At 47.3% G+C, this 20,053-nt stretch overlaps 2 protein-coding genes across 5 annotated transcripts in view; one reads left to right on the top strand and one right to left on the bottom strand.

Annotated features, from left to right (window-relative positions):
* The window catches only part of KLHL13 (kelch like family member 13), a 570,056-nt gene that overhangs the window by 367,338 nt on the left and 182,665 nt on the right, over positions 1–20,053 (top strand). The gene's annotated exons all lie outside the window — the stretch shown is intronic.
* DOCK11 (dedicator of cytokinesis 11) overlaps positions 1–20,053 on the bottom strand; it is a 176,124-nt gene that overhangs the window by 139,197 nt on the left and 16,874 nt on the right. For all 4 annotated transcript variants that reach the window (XM_083722672.1, XM_083722673.1, XM_083722674.1 and 1 more), the window contains exons 2-6: positions 12,004–12,120; positions 9,386–9,475; positions 7,994–8,076; positions 6,298–6,367; positions 1,556–1,651 (exon numbers count right to left, since the gene is read on the bottom strand). In XM_083722672.1, the coding sequence (XP_083578798.1) occupies positions 1,556–1,651; positions 6,298–6,367; positions 7,994–8,076; positions 9,386–9,475; positions 12,004–12,120 (456 nt within the window). The remainder of the gene's footprint in view (positions 1–1,555; positions 1,652–6,297; positions 6,368–7,993; positions 8,077–9,385; positions 9,476–12,003; positions 12,121–20,053) is intronic.

Genomic DNA, 20,053 nt, shown 5'->3' with positions numbered 1-20,053 from the left:
ATGGGGCCAATTCGTATTCCCCTTTCTCCAATCCATCTCCTGTTTAGCAGTGGCGGGCTTTAAGCTTTCTAACCAGGCCTTCCGTTGCACAGGCATATTTGAGCAAGGGCCTTTCTGAGCTGCCCTGGCCATCCACCAGGATCTAAGAGAACAAGGGAGATGGGGGTGCATTTACCTGACCTGCACCAGGACTAGGGGTGACCCCCAAACAAGGTGGGGAAGCAGCCTGATGTAGGTTTTAACATCTCTGCGGGCAGTAAATGTGGGTGTTGTCAAAGCAGCATCTGTTCAGGGCTGCCCCGATTAGCCTGGTGACTTAATGTAACAACTTCATGGTGAGTTCTGGCACCTATTTTGGGGGGAGGGAAAGTACTGTCCCTCATCACCTCCTGATCAAAGGGGTGGTGGATGGTAGAGGGTTTCAGGGGTTCATGGGCACCAGAAGAAAACCTCAAGGATGTCATGCTGGTAACCTCTGACGCATACCTATGGAAATACGGTTTCCAGGATGCTGTTCATTACATGCAGAGCAGTGGATGAGAGATGGGGGAGGCCAGCAAATCCCACATGTTCCCCACTGCCTGGCAACCCCACTGATCTTGGTGCCTACGAGTTTCCTCAGAAGTGGGAAAAGGAGAGTCTGCTGTGCTCTATTGCCACCCCTTTTTCTCCATTGTGTGTTTCGTCCTGATGCTACTGTGGATAAGGCATGGGGGGGATTTTTGCTGCAGGTGCTTGACGACAACAATTAATACCACTCAAGGTGAGCACATGGATGGTCTGGGGAGTGTGGGGCTGAAAGGTGTTAAGTTACTCAAGAGTCACAGAGTGAGCATCTGTTGGCACAAAGTGGGGCCCTCTTTGTGTGTGTGAGAGAGAGAGAGGGAGGGAGGGGCTGGGCTGCCATAAGTCAAGTAGAGGGTGGTGAACTGCTGATAAAATCATTGGTTGTTCAATTTCCTTGAATGTTTTGATTGTTTTTATCCAGGTATTTCATTAAATTGGAAATACTGTTTTTTGTTTCATAATTATGCTTGTATACCTGCTGACGGAATTGCTGTTTATTGGTCCTCCTGTTTATACAATTTCATAATGTGTGTGTGTGTGAGCGCGCGCGTTCCTCTTTCTGCTTTTATTACTTCGTTCAATGAAGAGTGAGATATAAATATTGCAAACAAATAAGTGAAAAACTCCCCCACCAGTGTTCTTCCCATGCCCCTTTTCCAGAGTGACCCTAGGAGCCAGTCCTCAGAGGCTTGATTCACTTCCTCTCATTCTTGACTGGCTCCAAAGGGCAAGAAGACCTTTCCCTTGGGGGTTTAAAAGCTCCGCTTTCCTGTTGGTTGGGCAGCTCTAGGGTGCTGGGTGCTGTGGAAGGGGTATCTGCTGCAGAAACAGTAGCAAGTCTTTCACACCCACACACCCCTTGACTCCGTGCCACTAAACCACTGATAGAACCCCCAGACTTACAGGCCTGGGTCCTTTGAACCTGTTTCCCCAGGAAAATGAAAATCAGACTCTTGTGCAAGGTGCAAGCACATACAACACCTCTCACCTTCATGGTGACCGTAATAGTGCTGTTGACATTGGCCTTGTACAACCAGCCTTGTTTTATCACGCCACCCTTTTGCGAGCATAGGGATGAGGAATCCTGGAAGAGCAAAAACAAAAGAGTTACTGCAATTCAAAGAAGGAGCTGCACTAAATCAGACCAGGCAATGCTTTTCCACCCTTGCCTTCCTTGAGCTGGTGCCCTCCAGATGTTTTGGACCATGAGAAAAGGGTCTGGCAAGCAATGCAGGAGGTGCAACGGGAAAGAACTGCCTCTTAGTAGTTCCATCTCCCTGAGAAGTTTGGGCGTGTGGGTGTGGCATACCCCATATTCTCTGCGGCAGCCCCTATGTTGTGGGATTCCCTTCTCACAGGGGTGCACCTGGTTCCTTCACTATAAAGCTCCCAGCAAATGCTGAAGACTTGCTTCTTTACCCTGGTCTGCAACACCTGGGAGGTTTTTTTTTTCAGGACCCACCCTATTATGGCAAATGTAAAATGTTTTAACTGCTTTCAATTCTGAATTTTAAATTGCTGTCGTCTGCCCTGTGACCTGCTGGTGAAGGGCAGGTAAGAAATTGAATAAACACTGATGGTGGTAAAAATAATAATAGAGGTTGCTCTTGTATTAGGAACTAGTGTTTAAAATCTAGCCACCTCAGATACCTTTGAGGTGCATGTCTCCACACAAACACCCACCCGGTGGTTCATTTCTGTGTGTCTGTGTGTGTGTGTGTGTGTGTGTGTGTGTGTGCGTGTCCCTTGTATGACCTTGTTCTGCCTCCACCAAGGGAGTTTCAAAGTGTACAAATCAGCATTTGGTCACACATGTGAAAGGAGGGATGTGGAATCAAAAGCCTACAAAGGAAGCAGCTCTCTGAATGCCTTCTGAATTTACAGTTACACAAGGAAAAGGAGCCAAACTGAGGTCCTACTCCGAGGGCCTTTTGGTGGTTCCCTCACTGTGAGAAGCAAAATTACAGGGAACCAGGCAGAGGGCCTTCTCGGTGGTGGCGCCTGCCCTGTGGAACACCCTCCTGTCAGATGTCAAGGAAATAAACAACTGACTTTTAGAAGATGCCTGAAGGCAGCCCTGCATCGGGAAGTTCTTTATGTCTGATGTTTTAGTGTATTTTGTTGGAAGCCGTCCAGAGTGGATGGGAAAAACCCAGCCAGATGGGCAGGGTATAATAATAATAATAATAATAATAATAATAATAATAATAATAATACTTTCAACAACTCCATGGTAAAAAGTGGGGGGGGGGATGAGTCTGCATTTAAATGGGAATCAGGACTTGCTGGATAAACCCTAATTGGATTTTTCTTAGTGTAACATGCGAGGGAGATGGTGAAAGATACAGGAAATTGAATGCAGATTTCCAAAGAATAGCAAGGAGAGACAAGAAGACCTTCTTAAACGAGCAATGCAAAGAAATAGAGGAAAGCAATAGAATGGGAAGAACCAGAGATCTGTTCAAGAAAATTGGAGATATGAAAGGAACATTTCATACAAAGATTTCCATAATAAAGGACAAAAGTGGAAAGGACCTAACAGAAGCAGAAGACATCAAGAAGAGGTGGCAAGAATACACAGAGGAATTATACCAGAAAGAAATGGATGTCTCGTATACCCCAGGTAGTGTGGTTGCTGACCTTGAGCCAGACATCCTGGAAAGTGAAGTCAAATGGGCCTTAGAAAGCACTGCAAATAACAAGGCCAGTGGAAGTGATGGTATTCCAGCTGAACTATTTAAAATTTTAAAAGATGATGCTGTTAAGGTGCTACATGCAATATGCCAGCAAGTTTGGAAAACTCAGCAGTGGCCAGAAGATTGGAGAAGATCAGTCTACATCCCAATCCCAAAGAAGGGCAGTGCCAAAGAATGCTCCAACTACCGCACAATTGCACTCATATCACACGCTAGCAAGGTTATGCTTAAAATTCTACAAGGAAGGCTCAAGCAGTATGTGGACCGAGAACTCCCAGAAGTGCAAGCTGGATTTAGAAGAGGCAGAGGAACCAGAGACCAAATTGCAAACATGCGCTGGATTATGGAGAAAGCTAGAGAGTTCCAGAAAGACATCTACTTCTGCTTCATTGACTATGCAAAAGCCTTTGACTGTGTCGACCACGGCAAACTATGGCAAGTTCTTAAAGAAATGGGAGTGCCAGATCACCTCATCTGTCTCCTGAGAAATCTCTATGTGGGACAAGAAGCTACAGTTAGAACTGGATATGGAACAACTGATTGGTTCAAAATTGGGAAAGGAGTACGACAAGGCTGTATTTTGTCTCCCTGCTTATTTAACTTATATGCAGAATTCATCATGAGAAAGGCTGGGCTGGATGAATCCCTAGCCGGAATTAAGATTGCCGGAAGAAATATCAACAACCTCAGATATGCAGATGACACAACCTTGATGGCAGAAAGTGAGGAGGAATTAAAGAACCTTTTAATGAGGGTGAAAGAGGAGAGCGCAAAATATGGTCTGAAGCTCAACATCAAAAAAACGAAGATCATGGCCACTGGTCCCATCATCTCCTGGCAAATAGAAGGGGAAGAAATGGAGGTAGTGAGAGATTTTACTTTCTTGGGCTCAATGATCACTGCAGATGGTGACAGCAGCCATGAAATTAAAAGACGCCTGCTTCTTGGGAGAAGGGCAATGACAGGCCTAGACAGCATCTTGAGAAGTAGAGACATCACCTTGCCAACAAAGGTTCGTATAGTTAAAGCTATGGTTTTCCCAGTAGTGATGTATGGAAGTGAGAGCTGGACCATAAAGAAGGCTGATCGCCGAAGAATTGATGCTTTTGAATTATGGTGCTGGAGGAGACTCTTGAGAGTCCCATGGACTGCAAGAAGATCAAACCTCTCCATACTGAAGGAAATCAACCCTGAGTGCTCACTGGAAGGGCAGATTGTGAAGCTGAGGCTACAGTACTTTGGCCACCTCATGAGAAGAGAAGACTCCCTGGAGAAGACCCTGATGTTGGGAAAGATGGAGGGCACAAGGAGAAGGGGACGGCAGAGGACGAGATGGTTGGATAGTGTTTTCGAGGTTACCAGCATGAGTTTGACCAAACTGCGTAAGGCAGTGGAGGACAGAGGTGCCTGGCGTTCTCTGGTCCATGGGGTCACGAAGAGTCGGACACGACTAAACGACTAAACAACAACAACAACAACAACAACATTCCAGAACAGAATGTATGGGAATAGGACGTATTCCCCTTACAGAAAAATTAATTGACCAATTAAGGCTCACCAATTAAAACCAATTAAGATTGGCAAGAGGAACAAGGCGCAAATATACTTTTGTGGGAGAATGGCGGAGCTTAATTTCATTTACAAATTCTCCAGGAAACCAAAAGCCAGTTCCAAAGGTTTATACTAACTTGTGGATCACTTAATAAGGGTGTGTTTTACAGGTGCAAAGTGCCACAAGTTGTGTTGTATGCATGGGAATACAGGTATGCATTTTGGAGGCTCTCTGGGAAAATTTTAATTTAAAAATGAAAATGAAAAGGGGCTGGGAGGGGAATGCCCTGTTTGCACACCTCTGTCTCAGATGAGCCGACGTGGGACAGCATCAAGGCTAATAAAAATAATAACAAATTTTTATTTATATCCTGCCCTCCCCAGTCAGAGATGGGCTCAGAGCGGCTGACAACAATAAAATAATACAGCATTCTAAAATCAATTCATTATAAAATCAGTTCAAATCAAATTCATGGCAACCATTGGGCTAGAATTAGGAGCAGCGGCAACAGGAGGAACTGCTTGGGAATAAGTGTCCCACTGCAAAGGGGGAGATTCCAGATTAGCTTTAGATTAATCTATCCGGGATGCCTGTTACGGCTTCTAAAATAAGGTAATAGAACTATTCTCAGATGTGGCAAGCTGCTTCTTATTCTCTCTCTCTTTCACACCACCTCTGCAATCTGGCAGGAGCTAGACGTTAATTCAGCAAACAATTGTTTCCCCAATACAATTTGCTTCTGTGCTGTGGAGGCAAGGACATAGGAAACCCTTACCAGGAGATAAACCACCAGGCTCAGTCCCTCCTACACCCACAGATGCAGCTGTTTCCCCAACTGGGGCTACTTCCAATTGCAGCCAGCGTGGTGCAGAAGTGAGAATGCTGGACTTAAGATGACAGAGACCCAGGTTCAGTTCCCCACTTAGGGTGACCTTGGGGGCCAGTCAATCACTGCCTGCCTAACCTGCCTCTCACAGGGCTGACGTGAGGATACAGTGGGGGAGAAGGAGAGCCATGTACACCACCTTTAGCAACTTGGAGGCAAAGCAGGGATGTAAATATAATAAAAATAAAGATGTCCAGGTTCAGAGCCTGGCTAGGGAGAGAACTGGTGTTTTCCAGGAAAGAACTGGTAGGTTGATTAGCTAAGCATCCACTCCTGGGCCCTGTATAAAGGATGGTTCCTTTGCTTATTTACTTCTGGGAGTGTATACAGGCATCTGGTTGGTAACTTGGAAAGCAGGATGCTGAATCGGCCTGAACTGGCTGCAAAGCTCTTCTTAAAATGATGTTCTTTGTTGCTGGACAATGGCTTTGAGCACTTGGAAACACCGCATGAATACTAAAAGTTGTCATTGTTGTTCTGTAACAATTGGAACTTTTAGCAAACAAGCTTCCCTTGGTATATGATTAGGAAAGCTTTTGAGTTACACAGAGCACTTCATCGGCTACCAGACAAAGGGCTGACCCTTTTCTCCTCACCTCATCTTTTTCAAAGTCTTCATCAATTTCAAACACGTGGTTTGGAATCTTGTCAGGGCTGAAGGATTTGCTAAGAGAAAACACACACAAACACACATTTATTTTATTTTTAAAAGAAGCATTCATTAATGTTTTGCCCAACATGGCTGAATAACAAATGAATCCATAGATGGAGCTTCCAGAAAGGCATATGGACAGAGAGGACCCACTCTATCGGGGGATGGAGCGACTTCCGAGGAAGGTGAGATAAGCAAAACTTTTTGTTTAGGCAGCTCTACCCAGACAAGTAATTTTCATAGAATCATAGAATCATAGAAGAGTTGGAAGAGACCACAAGGGCCATCGAGTCCAACCCCCTGCCAAGCAGGAAACACCATCAGAGCACTCCTAACATATGGTTGTCAAGCCTCTGCTTAAAGACCTCCAAAGAAGGAGACTCCACCACACTCCTTGGCAGCAAATTCCACTGTCAAACAACTCTTACTGTCAGGAAGTTCTTCCTAATGTTTAGGTGGAATCTTCTTTCTTGTAGTTTGGATCCATTGCTCCGTGTCCGCTTCTCTGGAGCAGCAGAAAACAACCTTTCTCCCTCCTCTATGTGACATCCTTTTATATATTTGAACATGGCTATCATATCACCCCTTAACCTCCTCTTCTCCAGGCTAAACATGCCCAGCTCCCTTAGCCGTTCCTCATAAGGCATCGTTTCCAGGCCTTTGACCATTTTGGTTGCCCTCCTCTGGACACGTTCCAGTTTGTCAGTGTCCATTTTGAACTGTGGTGCCCAGAACTGGACACAGTACTCCAGGTGAGGTCTGACCAGAGCAGAATACAGTGGCACTATTACTTCCCTTGATCTAGATGCTATACTCCTATTGATGCAGCCCAGAATTGCATTGGCTTTTTTAGCTGCCGCGTCACACTGTTGGCTCATGTCAAGTTTGTGGTCAACCAAGACTCCTAGATCCTTTTCACATGTACTGCTCTCAAGCCAGGTGTCACCCATCTTGTATTTGTGCCTCTTGTATTTGTGTATTTTAGTATGGGTAATTGTTTTTAAACTGCTGCTTTTAGTTGGATTTTGATAAATTGTATGCTAACTTGTTTTTCATGTCTGATCAGTATTTTTAAATGAGTATTTTATATTGTGCAGCAGCCGCATCTGCACTTTGGAACTCCTTGCTACTTGATGTGAGGCAGGCACCTTCACTGCACTCTTCACGGTACCTGCTGGAAACATTTTTGCGTATGCAAGCCGAATCCGGATGCATACCAAGCTTACATGTGTTTGAATCAGATGTTTAGCTGAACAGTGATGTTAATTATTTCTTGTATCTATTTTTTTTAACTGATAATTTCATTCTTTTATTTCTGTATTCAAGGGTGTATTTTTACAATCAAATCTTATGGAATAAATAGTAAATACTGTTTTAGGTTTTAGGCTTAGAGGATTTTGCTGATTAAGAGGTATATAAAACTTGCAAAAATTTTTATTATTTTTAGTGTTAGCTGAAAGGCAGCAGAGACACCTCTGAAATGAAGGCAATGAAACAGAAATACTACCATGACCTGGGTTGCCTGTGTGAAGGGGAGGCGGCTAGAAGGATGTTTAAGGAACTTCTGAACATCCGGGTTTCGACATCCTACTGAAAGGAATGGCTGTGAAGAGGCTGATTTCCCCTGGGGAAACACTTACCATGGCAGCATTCGGAAATCCCCCGAGTAGTCCTCATATTTGTAGTTCACTGTGTACCAGTCTGAGCTGTAGGTTTTAATGCACTGTGAAGGAAATTGAATGCAAGGCGGTTAAAGTTCATAGCTGCCTTTGCTGCTAAAGACTGCAACAAAAACCAGAATTATAAACTAATTCATATTAGGTTGCTAATTCATATATGAGGAACTACAAAATTAGGTACAGGAAAGATTCATGTGGGTGCTTTGCTTCCTGCAGAACTCAACTGCCTCAAACTCATGTTTTGCACAATTTAATCTTCGCCCATTCTTTCAGTTTAGCTCAGTGGAACAGCATGCACCCTTCCCCGGAAGGCCTGGGATACACTTGGCTGAAACTCTGGATAGCAGTTTCAGGGTAGACAGTGCTGAGGAAGAGGGACTAAAGTCCTGGCCTGGTGTCAAACAGCTTCTATGTTCCTGTATACAGAGCTACTACATAGACTCACCCTTGGTGGCAGAGCTTCTGCCTTGCATGCTCCTTATCAGGGCCAGGGGTGACTCCTTGTCTGAACCCCTGGAAAGTCAGTGTAGATCAGGAATGGGGAATCAGTGGCCCTCAATATAGGGCTGAGCTGCAACTCCCACCACCTCTGACCAAAAGCTATGCAGATGCTGGAAGTTAAAGGTTCCCCACCACTTCTACAGACAGTACTGAGCTAAATATTATCAACTGCTTTGCACTTAAAATCGTTCTGCACTTCTGAGATACATCGGCCAGAGGTCTTGTTTCCCTGTCTTAATTTGCAAAATTATTTTAAAGAAATAATTTAAAGAAAGCCCTTCACAGGCGACGTCATGAGTATCTTTTCAGTTCTATGCTTGTCTGTCCCCAGCAGTTATTGTCATGCTTTCATAATTAAAAAGAGGAAGCAAGTCACACGTTTGGTTTTCAAAAAATAAATAAACAAACATCAATTTCCTCAGTTACTTTTTTTTAATGCAGAGTTCAACAAAGAAGAAATACCCTTCATTTTTGAGCAACACAACACAGGAAGCTTAAGTTCCAAATGCACCAACTCTTTCAAAAAGGGCCCAAATCTTCCCAAGCCTGCTGGATTTGCACCTAAATCTGAAGCAGCTGTTTACGGTTCTCCTAATGAAACTACAATTCACCTGGAAGTTGTGGAAAATGTGGTACATAGATAAACTGACTATGACAAAGTGTGTGTGTGTGCAGCTGCCCCATCCTGCCCTAAACTCTCTGGCGTCACTGCAGGCTTTCTATGTGCTTTTGGAACATGCAGAAAGGACTATTCACCCAGGTCTCTCTCTTTTCCTTTACCTAAAGGGGGAAAGGAGCAAGACCTATTTTGCATGCGCACCCCGTCAGTATCACAGCCTTCAGGACCCTTACCTCCTGGACAAAGAGACTCTGAGCCTTCTTCAGAGCATCTTCTGGCACTGTAGACTGAACAGTCCTCCTCTGGCGCCCGACAACAGATACCTGGAAGGGGGAGTAAAAGCAGTCAGAGGCTGCAGAATGACTAGAGTTGTAAGGGGGCTTTGCAGAGGGATGGAAGAGGGAGGAGCACTGCTCTTGTGTCCTGGTCCTGCCTCCAGGCTTCCCACTGAGACCCCTGGTTGGCCCCTGTGAGAACAGGATGCTGGACCAGGCAGACCAATGGCCTGATTCCTAGCGCTTGTAGGTTCTTATGAGCTACAATGCAGATGTGTCTACAGCAGGAATGGGAACTTTTGTTCATCCCAGATGCTGCTCATCCACAACTCCAGCAAGTTTGGCCACAACATGGGCATCTGAAGGACCACCCTGCCCTGAGGGGAGGGGAGACAAAGAAGAAACAGTTTTCACCCTCTATACAAACAAGTTGTTTTTCTTATTCTTTTGTAATTTTTTTTTTAAAAAATTGTGCTTATTGTTGCAATAACCTTATGCAAATCCACACTGCAAGATCTGCCTGCAAAGTGGTATATAAGTACAATCAATCAATCAGTCAATATACATATATATACATATACCGTATTTTTCGCACGATTGGACGCACCGGACCATAGGACGCACCTAGTTTTTTGGGGGGGAAATAAAGGGGGAAAAAATTCCCCTGCGGGGAACTCCTGCAGGGCTCCCCACGCTGCGGATGTGTGCCCAGTGCGAGGGGCGCTCTGCTTCAGGGCGCTCCACCCGCCGGGTGGCAGGTTGCTATCCGCAGTGTGGGGAGCCCTGCGGGGAACTCCTGCAAGGCTCCCCACGCTGCGGATGTATTCCCGAAGCGCCAGGCGCTCTGCTTCAGGGCGCCCCACCCGCCAGGCAGCAGGCTGCTATCCGCAGCGTGGGGAGCCCTGCGGGGAACTCCTGCAAGGCTCCCCACGCTGCGGATGTGTTCCCGAAGCACCGGGTGCTCTGCTTTCAGGGCGCCCAACGCTCCAGGAAGCAGGCTGCTATCCGCAGCGTGGGGAGCCCTGCGGGGAACGCCTGCAGGGCTCCCCACTCTGCGGATGTCTGCCTGGCGCGAGGGGCGCTCTGCTTCAGGGCGCCCCTTGCGCCGGGCGGCAGGCTGCTATCCGCAGCGTGGGGAGCCCTGCAGGGAACTCCTGCAAGGCTCCCCACGCTGCGGATGTGTCCCCGAAGCGCCGGGCACTCTGCTTTCAGGGCGCCCAACGCTCCAGGAAGCAGGCTGCTATTCGCAGCCTAGACATCCCTGCGGGACCTCCCGCAGGGCTGCCTAGGCTGCGGATGTGTTCCCGAAGCACCGGGCACTCTGCTTTCAGGGCGCCCGACACTCCGGGAAGCAGGCTGCTATCCGCAGCCTAGACACGGCTAGGTAAAGGTAAAGGTACCCCTGCCCGTACGGGCCAGTCTTGACAGACTCTGGGGTTGTGCGCCCATCTCACTCAAGAGGCCAGGGGCCAGCGCTGTCCGGAGACACTTCCGGGTCACGTGGCCAGCGTGACAAAGCTGCATCTGGCGAGCCAGAGCCGCACACGGAAACGCCGTTTACCTTCCCGCTGGTAAGCGGTCCCTATTTATCTACTTGCACCCGGAGGTGCTTTCGAACTGCTAGGTTGGCAGGCGCTGGGACCGAGCAGCGGGAGCGCACCCCGCCGCAGGGATTCGAACCGCCGACCTTTCGATCAGCAAGTCCTAGGTGCTGAGGCTTTAACCCACAGCGCCACCTGCGTCCCTCTAGACACGGCTAGCAGAGCGCTAATCCCGAAGCTTGGGGCGTGTGAGCTCCGCACGCCCCAAGCTTCAGGATTAATGCAGCGCTCCGCTAGCCGTGGGAGAGCTGGTCTCCCACAGCTAGCGGATAGCTTCCTGAAGCCTGGAGAGCGAGAGGGGTCGGTGCGCACCGACCCCTCTCACTCTCCAGGCTTCAGCGAAAGCCTGCATTCGCTCCATAGAACGCACACACATTTTCCCTCCTTTTTAGGAGGGAAAAAGTGCGTCCTATGGTGCGAAAAATACGGTATATATCTAGAGGGTCAAAGTTCCAAAGTAACAATTCTGCATGGCAAAAGGGCAGCATATCCGGTGTGAATACAAAAGGAGTTTGCAGGAGCCCAAGAGCCCTCTCCTGTCCTGCAATTCTCAGCATCTGGTCTTCAGAAGCATTGCTATTGCCTCAACTAGCAGTCACTGACAGCTTTCTCCTCCATTTGTTTGGAGCGGTAGAGTGCTGATAGCACTAAGGCTGCAGGTTCAATCCCCATATGGGACAGCTTCATATTCCTGCACTGCAGGGAGTTGGACTAGACGATCCTCAAGGTCCCTTCCAGCTCTACAATTCTAGGATTCTATTAAGTCTATGAATTTGTCCAACCCTCTTTCAACAATAAAGATACAGGCAGGTGCATTCATCAATTTCCAAGGCTGTGTGCCTATTGTGTGCTGCTCAGAAGTGGCAATATGAAGAGGTATAAATAAACTATTCGAACAAGCAAAAATGAAATGAGGTGACCAGCTTGCAGCTGAGACCCAAATGCCAAGGAGGAGGAGAAGCAGCAACAACTCACAGAGGCGTCTTCCATGGGGAACATAAGCAAGTCCCGGAGAGGGTCGCTGTAGATCTGCGCTTTCTTTTGGGAGACGACATTCTCGTAGTCCAAGGGCTCAATCACCTTCGTCTTTTCCTGGCAGGAGACAAGACAACACACTGTCAGGTACTGCATAACGCCCCATTAACCGTGATTGCCTCACTCCATAGGCAGCCACGGCAGCACTTTGACTCACAGAACCAGCACTGCTACAAGTGCCATGTAGTACTCGTTCTGCATTTATAAGTATTCAATCCTTTGGTGTGGCAGGGTGTGTTAGGGTACTAGCAGCAGCAGCAGCAAACTGAGTGATGAGACCATGGCATATCTTCCAACAAACCAAGGTTTACAACTTCCCAGGCCCTGCATTGTTAAACTATGACTGAAAACATTATAACTTCTTTGCACCTTTTAGAGGGAGAACTAAGGTGTTTTGGGGATGGAATTATGCAAGCCAGGCTATGCCATATCCTGGAACAACCCCCTTATTGTACACCTCAGTAACTGGTATGCTGGCTTCTTCTCTCCACTCCCAAATGCTTTTGTATTTTGATGTTCCAAAAGTTGGTTGTAAAACCACTTTGGGCACAGCTCACTGTGGGAAGCGCCATACAAAGGAACTAAAGTGAGGAAGCAAAAGTGTGAGCAGTGTCAATCAGTATATCCATCCAGTTATACAACTGCCCCAAAATATCTTTGTGCATCAGATCATTTGAAGAAATCTGCACATTTCTGGGCTGGGAAGTGGCAAGCTCTCCCTGGGGTGTGTGTGTGTGAGAGAGAGAGAGAGAGAGAGAGAGAATAAAGCTTAAGCTGTGGGGAAGATGTTCATGAGCAGCCTTACGGGGGTTTGGCCAAAAAAGGGTCCTATTACTTGGTCTCCAGCCAGTGCCATGTGATGGGTAGAGCTCTTCTGCTGAATGAACAGCAGCTCACCTGCAACTTTGCAACAAAAATGCTTAACAAAACAAGTACACGCACAGAAACTGGCGAGTTCCCCCAGTTTTCAGTTAAGTGTGCAAAAATGAAACACTCTCTCCCATATACACCCTGCCTCCGTTTTTATTTATTTAATTAATTCACACCCTGCTCCTTCCTCCCAGAGGAGCCCAGGGCAGCAAACACTTGAATCCTAGAGCTGGAAGGGACCACAATGATCATCTAGTCCAAATCCCCTGAAATGCAGGAATCCTTTGCCCAAAGTGGGGCTCAAACCCACCGTCCTGAGATTAGAGCAGGTCTCCTGCTCTACCAACTGAGCTATCCCTCGGAGAGAGATGAAACAACTGAAAACATCTACAAGCAATTCTAATACAGATTTGTTTATCGCAATCAAGGCCAGCCTTGCAAAGGGAGAAAGGTTGTCAACAGATGCCACAAGATTGAAGGCCCAATTCCTACATTTGAGGAAGAGAGCTCTTGATAAGATGGCATCTGGGGGATGCTCTCATCTGCAGAGCACATTGATCACTTGGGCATCATCTTGACTCTTAATACTGGAAGCCACTTGGGGCAAAGACCTCTCCCATGCTTTGTGAAACACTAGCGTACACTGATGACACGACATAAATAGCCACTACGTGCACACACATTAAAAGCAGTGCAAACTGCTCCTGCACTCTGCAAATGTGCTTGGATTCTTTTGCTATAAAATACAGTTATTAATAACTCTTGTGTGTCCTTTGAGTGGTTCTGACTCTGATATCAGAGGGAGCTTTGATTCAACTGCAGCAGAAACCAAGGCGATACATTTAAACCGTAGCCGCTCTCTCCCTTCCTTGGGCATTCTTAGAATTCTTAGGGGTGGCTAATCTGCAAAAAGGAACAGATTTATGAGTCCAGTTAAAAGCTGCCACTATTGCATTTTCAACACCCTCCTGAGCTGAGGCAGCGACTCTGACCCGGTTTTTTTATCCTTCTGCAAAAGGAGAACTACAGAAGGACTGGCTGGGTTCACATCCTGGCCCTTTCAGCTCCTGATTCTCCTTTAGCCAGATGCATTTATATCTGGGTTAGGGCAGAGAAATGTTAAGCAAGGTTTCTAAAGAGTAAAATGAAATAGCCAATAAGGATAGTACATTATCGCTAAAATTCTGGAGATTTACTCCTGGCAGAGTCTAAACACAGCAAGAGCCTGTTGGATCAGGCCAATGGCCCGTCTAGTCCGGCATCCTGTTCTCACAATGGTCAACCAGATGCTTGTGGGACGCCTGCAAGTAGGTTTGGAGCACAATAGCCACTTCCCCTCCTGTGTTTTCCAGCAACTGGTATTCAGCAGCACTGCTGCCGTTGACTGTGGAGGCTGAGCAGAATCACCCTGGCTGGCAGCCATCAATAGCCCCTCACTTCCTCCGTGAATTTGCCCAATCCTCTTTTAAAGCCACCCAAGGGGGTGGCCATGCCTGCCTCCTGTGGAAGTGAGTTCCACAGGTTAACTATGCACTGCATGAGGAAGGATTTTCTTCTCTCTTGAATCTACCAACATTCAGCTTCACTGAATGCCCCTGAGTGGTTCCTGCAACAGTTCTAGGGTTAAGACAGATAGAAACTTCCTTCAATCCACTTTCTCCATGCCAGGCATAATCTGATAAACATGTCACCTCTTACCTGCCTTTCTCTTGAACTAAAAATGCATTTATTTAAAGATGTACATCCACTTTCTAATGCAGTAAAAGTCAATGTGGTGCTTTCCAGATATTTCAGACACCAACTTCTAGCAGCCCCACTACCCAATGCAGCCAATGGCCAGAGATGATGGGAGTCGCAGTCCAAAGGTATTATAATTTTAATGATTTTTCAAGAAAACATTAACACATCATATTTCAACAAAACTTAGGTTTTCTCCTCCTCTCCACTCCTTCTTCCCACTCTCACACAAACTTAACAGAACTTATCACAATAGGTGCATATATATATATTTAAATGACACATTTTGATTATACAAAAACATCCTTCCAAACATCCCCATTTGGGTGGCCTGTACCTATGCTCCTTATTTGAGGCATATGAACTGAAGTGGAACCAGCCATGGTAAAAAATAATTGGATTTATTATGTTATCTTCTTTCTCGGATTTTGCTGGTCCATTTCTCCACCAGGATTAAGTCCTGAACATATGCAAAAAGGTAAAGGTAAAGGCACCCCTGCCCGTAGGGGCCAGTCTTGCCAGACTCTGGCAAGACTCTGTGCGCCCATCTCACTTAAGAGGCCAGGGGCCAGCGCTGTCCGGAGACACTTCCGGGTCACGTGGCCAGCGTGACATCGCTGCTCTGGCGAGCCAGAGCTGCACACGGAAACGCCATTTACCTTCCCGCCAGTAAGCGGTCCCTATTTATCTACTTGCACCTTGACGTGCTTTCGAACTGCTAGGTTGGCAGGCGCTGGGACCGAGCAACGGGAGCGCACCCCGCCGCGGGGATTCGAACCGCCGACCTTTCGATCAGCAAGCACTAGGTGCTGAGGCTTTTACCCACAGCGCCACCCGCGTCCCAAAATATGCAAACCGAACTTCAAATAGGTCAGCAGTCCAAAGGCATTTGAAGGCCTCCCTCGTTGACCTAGTCTTGTTCTAAGCCATTCCTAAGGCAGCTTAGAAGAGGGCAAATTCCTGCAGCTTCTGCTCATTCGCAGCTGCAGGTGCTCCCCATGCCATCTGGGGGACTGACAGCACATCTTTTGCAGCGGTGTCATCCGGGCACAGCCAGTCAAGCTCATTATGGCACCTAAAAAGAAGCTCAAAAAAACCTAACACAAAGGGAGGGAGGAAGGGAGGGAGAGAGAGAAGACTACACCCCGGTCAGCAATTTTTTTCAGCAGTGGGCCAGTCCACTGTCCCTCAGACCTTGTGGAGGGCCGGACTATTTTTTTTGGGGGGGGGGATGAACGAATTCCTATGCCCCACAAATAACCCAGAGATGCATTTTACATAAAAGGACACATTCTACTCATGTAAAAACACGCTGATTTCCGGACTGTTCGCAGGCCGGATTGAGAAGGCGATTGGGCTGGCTGTGGCCCCCGGGCCTTACTTTGCCTACCCATGGACTACACCAGGGGTGTCTAAACTTTTTTCCAAAGAGGGCCAGATTTGATGAAGGGCTGACCAAAGTTACTGACCTTTGTTTAGGATTGAAGCTGTTGAGCTTTTTTTTAGGATTTTTGCCCCAAGAAATAAACTGCCGCAGGGGCCGGATTAAACTGACCGGCAGGCTGAATTAGGCCCCCAAAAGAGACTTTGGACATGCCTAGACTAGACCATGTGGGTGAAGCAGAAGGTGCAGGCCTCCACATTAACATAGCAAAGAAAAAGGGATGAACCCTGCAATGTTCGGTTTGTGGACGGATTTCAAAACCATGTGCCAAGTATTTCTATACCAGAGCCACTCTACTTCAAGCCTTGGAGAGTGTGCTTAAAAGAACCCAAAAAACTCCACCTAATCTTTTAGCTCTTCACAAAAGCTTTCTAGCGAATTAGATTCCTTATTAGGATGCTAATGGCAGATCAAATAGCAGGCTTCAAACATAACTGTGGCTTTCATGGATTGCAAAAAAATCAAGGGGAAGAACATCACCACCCTGAACACGTGGGTGAAACAGAGTTCCCCCCCCCCCCTTAAATAAAGGTGATTTTATCTCTCTGTTACTGGAAGGCTCAGGCATGGAAACTGATCTCCTTAATCAGTCCACATATAGTTATGGGGATGAGGCAAATGAACGCATACCAAACAGAACAACCATCAAACATGGCACATCTTAAGTGGAACATCAGGTATACTGCTGCCCCACAAAAAGCTTTGCTACAGAGGCAGGCAATTAACAGCTTCCCTGTGGATCCTGCCTCCAAAAGACACACAGGTTGCAACCCTCATTGTAAAAGCTGGTCCTTCTCTGGCAAAAGGGTACAGAACCCTGCTCTCAGACAGAGCAGTCATCTCAATTGCATGCTTTTAGTTCTAACTGAAAAGCAATTTATTCCTGGCTCTCAATGCACTAGGAGACAAAATACCAGCCCCCACTCACTCCCCACTCAATGGATTCACTGGAACAGCTGAAAATCTTCCATCGCACAGGCAGCCTGGGAAACGCATCTGCCACCACATCTCCGGGCAACCCCTTTGTGAGCAAAGAATTTGGAGAAAGCTTCAAGTTGTGCACATGGGTGGGCAGCAATAAAGGGGTCAGGCCTGGCATGGCGAGGCTCCCAGACCTCCGTCACCAGAGAGAATAGGACACCTGTGGGAACTCGATTCTTGGAGAGTGAGTTTGCAGCACTGGGTAGAAGAGTGGAGAGGTCCAAGAACCAAATTTGTAGCTCTCAGGTAAGGCACTGTTGGTGGTCACCTTCAGGAAAGAGGCAGGATGGAAGATCAAACGTTCCTGAACTTCTGCTGCTTCTCTCAGGTGCTTCTCCAAAGCCAGGTATGCACTGCAGATGACTCCTTACACAGCAACGGGCAGAAGATGTGACAGCACCTCATTCTGCTGCAAAATCTCTTTCTCAGCCTGACTCCCATCTCTGGACGCCTTTTGCTGAACTGTCCTGAAGCCATTATGGGCCCATGGACTACTTTGGGTGCTCCGATGGTGAAGGAGGGGCTAAGTGGCCAAGGACCAGCTGCTTAGAGCGTGGTGCTGATTAAGGCCAAGGTTGCAGGTTCGACCCCCATATGGGCCAGCTGCACATTCCTGCACTGCAGGGAGAGCTGGACAAGATCCTCAGGATTCCTTCCATCATTCTATGACCAGGCAGCTGAAAGGGCTGCAGGGGTGACAGGCCCTTACTGGTCTCTTAAAGAAGAGCTACTGAACATGGACTAGCCAGTAGCTCAGCGCTAGAGCAGTTGTTTTGCATGCAGAAGGTCCCTGGTTGAATCCCCACCCTCTCCAAGTAGGGCTAGGAATGTTCCTGCCTGAAACCCGAAAACTGTGGCTTATCCATGTATGGACAGGGATACAGTTTCTGTAATACAGTGGTACCTCAGGTTAAGTACTTAATTCATTCCAGAGGTCCGTTCTTAAGCTGAAACTGTTCTTAACCTGGAGACCACTTTAGCTAATGGGGCCTCCTGCTGCTGCCGCGCCGCCAGAGTACGATTTCTGTTCTCATCCTGAAGCAGAGTTCTTAACCTGAGGTACAATTTCTAGGTTAGCGGAGTCTGTAACCTGAAGCGTATGTAACCTGAAGCGTATGTAACCTGAGGTACCACTGTATAATTAAGTAGAGACTGGCACCCCTGCAGGCTGTGCTCATCCACCAGTCTACCCCTTTGCCCTCCCCCAAACCTTATGCGCCCCCTCCCTTTACACCTCACACTACCCGTCACCTACCCCCCCCACAGCTTGCCCCACTTCTCCCCTACAGTTTGCTCCAAGCCTCGCTTCTTTTAATTTCCCCATCCCCTCTGCGTTAAACAGCTCACTTGAGCCAGGAGGCCTTTCCTCACACCTGCAGCGATGGGCAGCCAGGCGAGCAGCATGACAACGCACTACATTTTTATGTATAAGTGAAGATATGATAATACACTTTTGCATATTATTTTAACTATGCCTTTTTAAGTACACTTTCTACCTAATAGATGCATTTTTAACAGAACTTTGCTGCAAAATCCGAAGGTGTTGAAGGATAGGGTCTATTCCAGGATAGGCAACCTAAGGCCCGGAGGCCGGATGCAGCCCAATTGCTTTCTCAATCAGGCCCACAGACGGTCCGGAAATCAGCGTGTTTTTACATGAGTAGAATGTGTGTTTTTATTTAAAATGCATCTCTGGGTTACTTGTGGGGCATAGGAATTTATTCATTTCCCCCCCCCCCCCCAAAGTATAGTCCGGCCCACCACATGGTCTGAGGGACGGTGGACTGGCCCATGTCTGAAAAAGGTTGCTGACCCCTGGTCTATTCAGTTTGCATATTCTTTCAGGAAGTGCAAATTAAGGAGAGCCACATTAAAATGCAAACCGAACCAAATTTCTTCCCCTATGCCCACTTATGGCTGAAGACGAATCTTGCCAACATCCAAGGATGGCTAGCACTGTTCAGACCCACAGCAAGCAGGGAGAGATGACCCCTTTCTCTTTAGCCCCTTGATTTTGGCCTTCTGGTTAATGTTTTCTGCCTCAGGACTAGCTCCATCGTTTGGAGCAAACACAGCCAATGCCAGAAAAAACCTACCAGACTCTCACAAATGACTAGCAGAAGCATCCCAGCAGGCAGTTTTCCCAGAGCTCATAGCTTTCCATCTAGTGAATGTGGAAAAGAGAAAAAGCACAGAGCTAAGAGGTTGCTTTCTGTGACAAAAGAGAGAACTTTTCCAAGGGCCTCAGCCGACGCTTGCCAGTTCTGGATCTGTAGCGCCTCCTTCAAAACGCCTTGCAGGGATTTGCTCTGTCCAGGAGAGGGCTAGGCCCCAAGAAGCATTCTCTGCCCCATATCAGAAGCACAGAACCCAGGCCACAGTGGTGCCACCAGACCCAAGCAAGCTGCCCTGAGTTTATAAGATACAACGAAATCCCCAGAGGCAACCTCTCCAAGCACGTGTATGGAACCTGCACACCTCTAGGTGTCATTGGGACTACAACTCCCATTAGCCCCCTCCAGTATGGTCAGTGGTCAGGGATGATGGGAGCTGTAGTCCAACAACAGCTGGAAGGCCACAAGTTCCCCAGCCTGGACTCAGATGGTTTCCCCTCCTTTTGACAGTTCAGCAGAGCTAGAAAGTTGTTAAAAAATAAATTAAGGTTCAATCAACACCTGAAGCTGTTCGAAATTGTGAATGCACAACTGGATAGCTCAGTCGGTATAGCATGAGACTCTTAAGCTCAGGGTCGTGGGTTTGAGCCCCACACTGGGCAAAAGATTCCTGCATTGCGGGGGGTTGGACTAGATGACCCTCGTGGTCCCTTCCTGCTCCATAATTCTACGAAAGGAGAAGCTCAACAACCCTCCTCCCCCTGGCAAAAAAAATTGCTACCAAGAGATGGACAAGCATTTTTTTACTCCTTTACGTGGAATTCATTGCTTACTCTGTTCTCCA

The sequence above is a fragment of the Podarcis gaigeae genome, assembly GCF_964106915.1.
Source record: "Podarcis gaigeae genome assembly, chromosome: Z".
Taxonomy (NCBI): domain Eukaryota; kingdom Metazoa; phylum Chordata; class Lepidosauria; order Squamata; family Lacertidae; genus Podarcis; species Podarcis gaigeae.
Note: the sequence above shows the minus strand (reverse complement) of the source record. Positions and strands in the feature narration are given on the sequence as shown.